A 9,608-nucleotide genomic window follows, 5' to 3' on the forward strand; every position below is an offset into this window, starting at 1 on the left:
TCCCCCCCCGGGGGGGGCGGAATCTGTTCAAGTCGCTGCCGCCCGCTCCCCACGCCCACCCCCGCTTCCCCCCGTTTTTTTCCTTTCTGCCTTCGCGGGAAGGAGGGGCAAGCCGGCCCGCTCCCCTCCCCCCCACCCCCGCAATGCCCGGCCACTTTTGCTGTCTCGAAACTTTCCCACCACGTGGGCGCCCCGGACCCTCACCCAGCTGGGCGGCAGGCGACACCGACTGGCTCCTGGCCTGGGATCCCGGTGCTTGCCCCCTCCCCGCGGTCGCGCAGGCCCTGCCCTCGTCCCTGCCGCCGCCCTCCGCGACCGGGAGAAGCAACTCTCGCCGCCGTGGCCGCCCCCGTCCCTCCACGGGTACACCTTCTCGAGCTTGGCGAGGCGGGGGCAGCGGTGCGGCCGCGGGCTGGCTCCGCGGGTGGATGTCGCTCCCGGGCTGCAGTGCCCTAGCCGAGCGCCCCGGGCCGCCGGAGCACTGGGCGAGGCGTGGGCCCCGCGGGCTGGAGGGGTAGAGGAGGAGGTGGCCCTTGGAGGCCTGGCCAGCCGCTGCCTCTGCCTGCTCCAAGCCCCAGGGAAATCCTCGACTGTGTGGGGAACCAGCCTCGCGGCAGGGAGGCCTCCGAGCCCCAGGACTTGCGCAGCTGACAAGATCTCCGGCACCACTGCCTCCCTGCCCCAAGTGGTCGATCTTAGTCTCAGACAAACCCGGGTTCCAGCGGGGGCTTAGCCACTGCCAGCTTTGTAGGAGTGACCTTGGGTAGTGTTCACCCTCTCTAGTCTTTATCTCATCATCCGTCATGGGGGAAGACAGTAACACCTGTGTCACACCTTGGGAGCCCCAAACAAGGTAACTTGGTCAAGCTCCTCACAGAACCCTATACACTGTGATTCTAAGGCATAGTTCCTGGGTGGCCCATAAGCGACCCTGGCAATGAACACAGAACACCCAAACCATCCAGAACCCCAAATGCAGTCGTTCCTTCTGTCCCTCCTTACGCCCCCACCTGGGCGCGGAGTAGCACGACAATGCCCACAGGGCACAGCGCTCTAGGCCAAGCGCCACCATCCTGCCCAGTCCCCTTCCCCGCCCAGACCCCCACCCACTCAACAGGCAGGACTGTGAGGTGGAAGCAGGGTGGGAGGTCATTCTGGCTTTTCAAGGATCTGGGGGAACTGGAGCTGGAGCGTGGCCTCCAGCTCAGCGGTCCCCACTCTCCCGAGCTGAGGAGCTGCAGGCGGCGAGCTTCAGACCCGTTTGTGCCTCTGTGGAGCTCAGCCCGACTGCAGCCCTGCTGAGGCCCACAAGTCTGGAGGCCGAGCGCCCCCTCCCTCCCGATCTGAGGAACCGACGTGAAGGTGCCTGGCCCTGCAGGGCAACGTTGGAGCTGGCACGGCTTTACGGAGGGGAAGTCAGAAGCAGGCGCCCAGGAGGGTCCCCAAGATGGCATTCCTTCTGCCTCCTTGGGGCTGTCTCCGGAGCCCAATTCTCTGCTGTTCCCATACACGCAGCACTCTCTGGCCTCTGGTTCCACCCCCTGCCTGATCCCGGAGCCTGTGGAGCCTGCAAGCTCCAGGCAGGAGGTGGAAACACCTGCCCCGTGGCCCTGCCCGGTGGCCCTGAACCAGGCTGGACCCACCTTCACGGCTTTGCTTGCATCTTCCACCAGGCACACAAGCTCCGGTTCTCTGGGTCTTTCCAACACCACAGCCACCAACCACTTGGCAAACTCCTTCTGTCTTAAAGACCCAGCCCCTTCTCTCCTTCTTGGTGAAACTCACATGGCCCGCTTGTGCCCTGAGTAGTTATTTGCCATATTAGGCTCCTTGGCCCAGTGCCTGGCTGTTACTCTTCACCTGTCTGTGTCTTCTGTGGGGCCCCGGACTCCTGGAGGACAAGGACCAGGTCTCGTGGGCCCTGTCTGATGCCCGATCAGGCGCAGCTTATTGAACTCATGCTTAGTTGATTGAATGAATGAATGAATGAATGAATGAATGAATGAATGAATGAATGAATAAGTCATTAAGCCAGTAAAGAATTCAGCACCCCCACACTCCCCAGTACCCTCACAACAGCCGTCCTTGCCTGTCTGGCTACACCGTTCTCACTGGGAGCCCCACCCAGGCTGGACAGGGCTGGGAGGGAGGGGGCGCTCCACACCTTTGGGAAGAGGCAACATCCTGCCCATTGACCTGGCTCCTGGAGGGGCGGAAGCCACCTCAGCCTTGCTGGGAAGAGGAGGGAAGAGGAGGTTGAGAGGAGGGTCCATATTTTGCTCCCCTGGTGGAGAGCTGTCAGCCCTGCTGCCAGTCATCTGCTGGGAGGGAACTGGGTCAAGTGGTAGTCAGAAACCATCTGCTCGAGAAGCTGGGATTATCCCGCCCTCTGCTGATCCCCCAGCCCACAGGAGCCAAGGGTGTAAATTGAGTTCTTCCAGATCACCTTGTGCTTGGCGGGGGGAGCCCCCCATCTCCTACTGAGGGGCAAGGACCTGTTCCTGTTGCTTCAAAGCCTCTTTTAGCACTGGGCTCCGTTCTCTTTGTCCTGGTGACCTCAGCCTTCAGTCTCAGCCAGGGCCGTGACTGCGCCTGTCAGTTTTGAATACAATAAGGCACATGAGTGCTGGAGCCAGTGCCCTTCTGCAGGATCGGGTCACCCCCCAATACACACACCGCCACAGAATGCTGGCTCCCTGCCGCCAACGAGGAGCTCGGGGCCTGCAGGGAAGGCAGGAAGGAAACATGGCGGCATTATGGATCCGGGCACACAAACCGTAAGAGGGCTTCTTCTGAGAGGCGCAGAGCGTGTGCTCTCACAAAAGTTTTGTTTTGTGTTGTTGCATAACTCACAGTTAAGTGACAATTTGGGGACACCGAAAATGTCCACAGGTGACAAAGCACACCGTAAATGAGCCTCAGAACTCGTTTGCTAAAAGAGAACCCAGGTGCAACTCTTGGCCACGTGGCCCCTGCAGGGTGCAGGGTGAAGAGAAGGCCCTCACGCCAGTGGCACTGGAGATGTGGGCTGAAGAGTGGCCTGTCCCACAGTTGGGCTCGGGGACCTGGTGCTGACTTTCCCTCTGTGGCCAGACATCACTGTCCCACAACACACCTCTCTGGAGTGGCTCAGTCTGAATGGAAGGAGCCACATGCCGGACCAGACGAGACATCCTGTCCACCTGGCAGCTCAAGACTCGTGAGAGGAACAAGGCTGGAGCCAAGGGCGAAGCGGGACACAGCCATGGGGACCCCCAAGGGGCCAGGAGCCAAGCTGGCCCTCGGAAAAGCTCAGACGCCAGCATGGAATCCCTTCAGAATGCCCCCTGAGGCCACCTCATGCTTTTGAGGTCACGGAGGCAAGTCCTTGACACAAGAGAGTAGGCATGGGAAGGTGATTTTGATTTCTCATCAGGGCTGCCGGGTGGTGCCCACCTTTGGAGGACCCCAGCAGCTATCCGCCTCCTTCAGCTCTGCTGTGGCCTGGGAAGGGACGCTTGTCACCTCTGAAACTCAGGAGCTCCAGGGCCGAGACCCTCTGTGCCCTTCACCTGTAGCTGCCTGGCGCCCAGCACAGCCCTGCTCTGGGAATGCTGACAAACTAAAGTCCGTTCATCCCGTGTAACTGACAAAGGAGCTGAGGCCCCGGAACGTGGTCTGATCAATGGGCCTGGGGTTCACATGCAGACTCCCGAGTTCCAGTTGGCCTGCACATGGGAAAGACCACCACAGGTGTGCTCCCTCCTGCTTCCCACCAGGCATAAGCATGCTGACCCGCCTTCGCGGGCTGCCAGCCAGTCCCTAAACCAGGCTGCAATGCAAAACCTGGTTGTAGGGCTCCCTCTCTAGTCGTTTCTATTCAGGGGAATCTCTCAGCAACCAATCCCCTAACATCTCTTGTTTGTTAGCAAGAATCCTAGAAATCACTGTGGGAGTCCCCAGACCCATTCTCAGTCAGACCGAGGTGCTGGGAAGAAGTTGGCTTGACAGGACCCGGGGGATCCCCTGCCACTTCATCCGGGAAGGTTTTAGAGGCTGTTCCAGAGTAGGATTTAACATGTTTTGTAACATTCGGGAAATATTTCAACAGCGCCCATAGGGACGGCTGTCCACATTGGTCTATTTTCTAGAAAAATTGAGGCGCTAAGTATAGCATTTGGTTAGTATCCCACTTCAACATGTTAATCACAAACTAGTCCTGGCCCAGAATCCCTTCCCATTCATTCAGTAACCACGCTGAACTAGCTGCTGACAGTACAGCAAAGCTGAAGCCCAACGTCATTACCCTTGTTACCCCACCCCAGTCTACTGGGGAGGCCAATACGCAAACGAACTGACAGCTAACTGGGATAATGCAGCACAGTGGGAACGAGAAGGAACAGCCTGCATTTGCCAGGAGTCTCAGAGGGAGCAGGATTTGAACTGAGCCTTGAAACATGAGGAAGCATTTTCCAGGCAGACATGGGAGAGGAAAGGTCATCCGGGAGAGGAGCCTGCGTGATGCGAATATGTTCCAGGTGCGGAACAAGAGCAAGTCCGGTGGAGCTAGACTGGGAGGGACAGGAGTGCCTTGTCGGCCCGGAAAGATGTGATAAGGCGGGGAGGGGATGTGACCACTTGCAAGAGTGTTTTAGGAGGACACTGGTGGTATTATAGCAAGACAGAGAGCCAGCCCATCAGGGAGGAGATGAGGGCCAAAGGGAAGGTGGTAGCAGTGAGGACAAAAAGAAGAAAGGGGAAGGGTTGGGTGCGTTCCATCAAAACACCAGGGCTGGGCGAGGCAGGAAGAGCCGAGGATTCTCCCCCCCACCCTATTTCTGCCCTGAGTGGTCCTAGAAGCGGCTCCTGTGTGCCCATGTGTGGCAAGAACCCAAGGAGCTAGTTATTTTGCAACTAACAGGAAAAATGGAGCATTTCAAAGGTCTCCTTGTTTTGGGTCCCCAAGCCCCATCATGTCCTTTTCAGGAACACTTGACTCTAAGCATGAAACCCTCCTTAAATAGCGTCCCCCAATTCTCAGCCGCTCTTGAACTCCAGAGCTGATGCTTGCATCCACGTCTTTGGAGAATGAAAAGTGACCCACCTGTCCAATGAGCCACCAACAAAAATACAACCCGCACGGCCAACCCAACATAGCATTTCTTAGGTTCTCACGGGTGATAGGAGCAACACAGAAAAAAAACAAGGAAATGACTCTTGTATACGGGTATGGACAAGACATCCTTGTACATCCTACTTTTTAAACAAAACCAATAAACGGGTTAATTCATTTATGTATATGAAAGCTGAAGACCTTTATTCCCAATAGTCAGTACGACACCCCCCCATTACCAGCTCAATCCCGGGCCCAGCCCAGGCCTATTGCTGGCTCGTTAAGCTGTGTTAATTTCAAGTGCTCCGAACTTTGAGCACTTTCCCTCCGGCCCAGCACTGGGCAGCCTTGGCACTGGACGGTGGGCAGGCACACACTCATTTGTGCTGCTCTCCCCAGTAATGCCTCTGTGTTCTCCACCCCCACTTCATAATCCAGCCCCCCCCCCCAGTCAGGTGCTAATCCAAGAAAGGAGGGATCTCTCACCCATCCCCCTGGGCTCAAACACACTCAGCTCTTTCCCTACCTTTCCTTTCCCATACATTAGATCATGATTGAAATGCTGGAGAAAATAAACAAATCAGTGAAACGGGAATGATCAGATTTGTGTTGATGGGTAAACGTATTTATATCTAATTAGGAGACTTCACGGTGAAGGGGGTAAAGTGTTTTAGTTCTGGCCTACTGAAGGACAAATGCCTATTTTGCATTCATTCTCCAAGTTGGTAAAAGATGCCCAGAGTAGGTCCGCATTAGTTGTGCCAATAGAACCAAGAGCAGAGCTCAGGCTAACAGGCAGCCTCCCCGGGGCTCCCCCTGCCAGTGGAGACTGTCTGCCCAGAGTTTTTTCATGCAAGCTGGTCTTAAGCCAGGGATTTGTGGGGATTTGCCCTTCTCCACCTTTTCAAAAAAGGAAAAAGGAAAAGAAAGGTATAAAGATGAGACAGATGCTAGATGGATATAGTCCGATATAGCTAGATGACAGACAGGTAGATAGATAGATACACAGATAGATAGACAGATAGATGAGATCAATAAGGAACAAGCACCTTTAGGATGAAGAAATACAAACTGTTAAACTTCCATTTGACCTTCATCTCCCTGAGAGTGCCTAATGCTTCTCATACCCCCACAACTTCCTACTGATTCAGAAATAACAGCACAGAGCAAGGAACTTAATTAAAAATAAAAAGAAGAAGCTGCCAGTGCCTTGGCTTTCATCAGGGACACAGATACTAAAATACTCATCAACTGACATTCACTATCACTCATCAAAAGAAGCTAAGAATATGCATTATTATAAAATCCCTTCATGACATTATTTGTCCCTGTAAATAATGTGGTCAAACCGTCATCTACCTGAGCTCAGCTAATCAAGAATCCTTTATGAATTACACATGGACACACTCACTTATCTTGCACGTACGGGGGATACCTAACCCTCCCAGCCACAAGGGCACGTTCTGGGTTTGGGGGCGCTCAGCATCATCTCCCACCCTTCCGGATCCTGCCATCCATTGTTCAGAAAGTATTCTTTTATTCATCATGCAATGCGTTTGTTCAGAGAACCTAGAGAAACGGGGCACTGTGCCAGGCAATGAGAGGACTCGGATACTGGCCTGCCTTCGGCTCAGTTAGCGAGGAAGGCCAGGACCCCGGGCCACGCAGAAGGTGTGTAAGGACCAGAGGGGTGAGAGAGGCCTGGCGCTGTGGGATTTGCAGAGGGAGGAGGGAAGAGGGGAACTTGGAGAATTCGCTGGGGCCAGCCCTGGGGGTTGGAGCGACCCTGGCAGAGGCAGGGCAGAGCCGGTCAGGGTCAGGGAGGGGGGTCTGGCAAGGGCGTTCCAGACAGCAGACTCCTCGCCAACGGAGGATGTCGGAGCAAGAGGACCGGATCGGGGTCATGGTGACTTTTCAGGGCCGTACCAGCCACACCAGCCCTGTGCTCCCTCCTCAGCTCTTTCTCTTACACAGGAGAAGAAAACCTTGGGAGTTTAAGCTACCAGTACTTGGGGGATTCTGTTATTTGCAGCCTAACCCAATGTTAACTAACAAGGTGTCTTACCGCTGAGGTAGGGTGACCCCCCTAGTAGGGAATAGGAGGAAAAAGAAGAAAGGAAGCAGAAAAGGAGCAGTGGGGGAGGTGGAAGAAAAGCCAGGAGAGGGTGGTGTCACACAGCCTGGGGGCTACAGGAGCAGAGGGGACCAAACAGGCCAAGGGTGGCAGAGTGGTCCCCGAGGAGGCCTGGGGAGGGCGCTGCAGTTGGCAGATGGGGCCAGCAGGTGGGTAGTGTCTGAGTGAGCAAACTGCTGGGGGAAGGAAGACGAGTGGACCCGAACGCAGACCACCACCCCTCCTGATCCAGGCCTGGCGGGGGGGGCTCTGCAGCAGGGCAGCCTGCCCATGTGGGAGACAGAGCTGGCTGACACCCAGAAGCAGAGGCAAGCAGACCATAGGGGGCGATCTGTAGGGGGACATCCTGCAGGGAAAAGGATTGCCTGGGGGATCTAGACGGAGAGCTGGAAATGGGGACCCAAACTGGCCCATGAGTTTGGGTGCATGGGATAGTGGGGAGCCAGAAAAGGAGCTGAATTCAAAGGACTGGATGGGGTGTGTGTGTGTGTGTGTGTGTGTGTGTGTGTTGGGATGTGTGCGTTAGTGTTAGTGTGGGTACGTGTGTGCTGTGTGTATCGGGGTATAGGCGTGTTGAGATGTGTGTTGTGTATGGGGTGTTCAGTGGTCGGGTGTTGGAGTACGTGTGTCGGGATGGGTGTATATGGATGTTGTGGGGGATGTGTGCTGGTTTGTGTGGGTTGAAGTGTGCAGGTCCTAGCACGGGTGCCGGTGGTGGCGGCATGTTTGCACCAATCTCAGGGTGCTTTCGCCAATAAGAGGAACAGCAAAGAAAACAATATTAAGGACATTTCCTGCCCTAGAAAACTTTACTGCTGACTCCAAGAGACACTTAGAAGGCAGAACTCATAGGAGTTTGTGTTTGCATGAGGAAGAGAGGGAGAAGGAAGAATCTGGAATGGCAGGCATCTCGCACTGGGGCCATGCTCCCCCCGGGGCATGTCAGACTTTAAGACAGGTCCTTACCCTTGGCGGTATGGCCACCACCCCACCCACTGGACCCACTGGACTAGAAAGCTGCTTGTCCAGGCACACTTGCTTCTCCCACATCACCACAGCCACGGAAAGAAAACATTCCCCAAATTCCCCTGGAATGACTTTCCCTGGAAGCATCGAGAAAGCGTGGTCTGCAGAATGAGAGTGGCCAGGAAGAGGGAGGCAACCCACTTCTCCACCAGAGTTTCCAGTGGAGCCGCTGAGAAGAAGCAGGGTGACTCCCAGAACTGCCTGTGAGCGTCGGCCCTGGGCAAGGGGGGATCTGACTGGCCGACACCCCTCTGGGCTGGCTGCTCCAGGGCCGGGGGTCAGTGTGTGGGCCGCTTCCGCAGGCGGCAGCCTATCCCTGTCTGCCTCGGGGTACAAGACGTGCTGCTCCTGGAGACGGAGCAGTGGCAGCCAAGCCCAGCACACGGTGCACCAGGCTGTCGAGCTCTAGCTCCTTGTGTGTTCCCGTAGGAAGAACCGCTCCTCAACCAAGGAAGAGCTCGCTCTTGCTACGACCGCACCTCTACCCTGCAGTCTTGTTCTATGATTCTCCACGACCAAGGATGAGTTCGAATTCCTCACGAAGCCTACGGGGGGCTTCTCGTCTAGCCCCTGCCCCCTCTCCGGCTTTCGATGAAGAACCCCCTTCCTTGGCCCCAGCCACTCACTCATACCCTCTCTCTCCTCCAGCCACGGAGAGCAACTTCTAGTGACCGGGACAGGCCGTGTCTCTCTGGGATAACCAATCATCCTGGCTTTCCCCTGGGCAAAGGCGTTTCCTGGGACATGGGACTTTCCATGGTAAAACTGGGACTGTCCCAGACAAACCAGGATACTTGGTCACGTTGCCTGCCTCACCCCTTCTTATCTTTACTTATGTTATTAGCCTGGCCTGCAGAGCCTTGCTGCCAGGAAACAATCTGTCCACACTGGGCCACTGCCTCCAGAAAGCTTCTCTTAGTCAGCTCCTGTCTCCCTGAAAACCCGAGAACCTGTCTCCATTGAAACCGGACAACTATGCTGTCATCAGTGCCCTCCTGAGAGCCTGCAGGGTCCAGCACAGCATTCTTTTTTTTTTTTTAAATGTTTTTTTATTATATTATGTTAGTCACCATACAGTACATCCCTGGTTTCCGATGTAAAGTTCGATGATTCATTAGTTGCGTATAACACCCAGTACACAATGCAATACGTGCCCTCCTTACTACCCATCACCGGTCTGTCCCATTCCCCCACCCCCTTCCCTCTGAAGCCCTCAGTTTGTTTCTCAGAGTCCATAGTCTCTCATGCTTCATTACCCCTTCTGATTACCCCCCCTTTCTTTATTCCTTTCTTCCCCTATCGATCTTCCTAGTTCTTATGTTCCATAGATGAGAGAAATCATATAATTGTCTTTCT

General features: G+C 55.3%; 1 protein-coding gene across 1 annotated transcript in view; it reads right to left on the reverse strand.

Moving 5' to 3' along the window:
* The window catches only part of INHBB (inhibin subunit beta B), a 16,842-nt gene that overhangs the window by 3,758 nt on the left and 3,476 nt on the right, over nt 1-9,608 (reverse strand). Inside the window, 1 exon segment of the mRNA XM_034641973.1 lies at nt 205-506. Coding sequence (XP_034497864.1) covers nt 205-506 — 302 coding nt within the window.

This window comes from Ailuropoda melanoleuca, chromosome 2, assembly GCF_002007445.2.
Source record: "Ailuropoda melanoleuca isolate Jingjing chromosome 2, ASM200744v2, whole genome shotgun sequence".
In the NCBI taxonomy this organism is placed as follows: domain Eukaryota; kingdom Metazoa; phylum Chordata; class Mammalia; order Carnivora; family Ursidae; genus Ailuropoda; species Ailuropoda melanoleuca.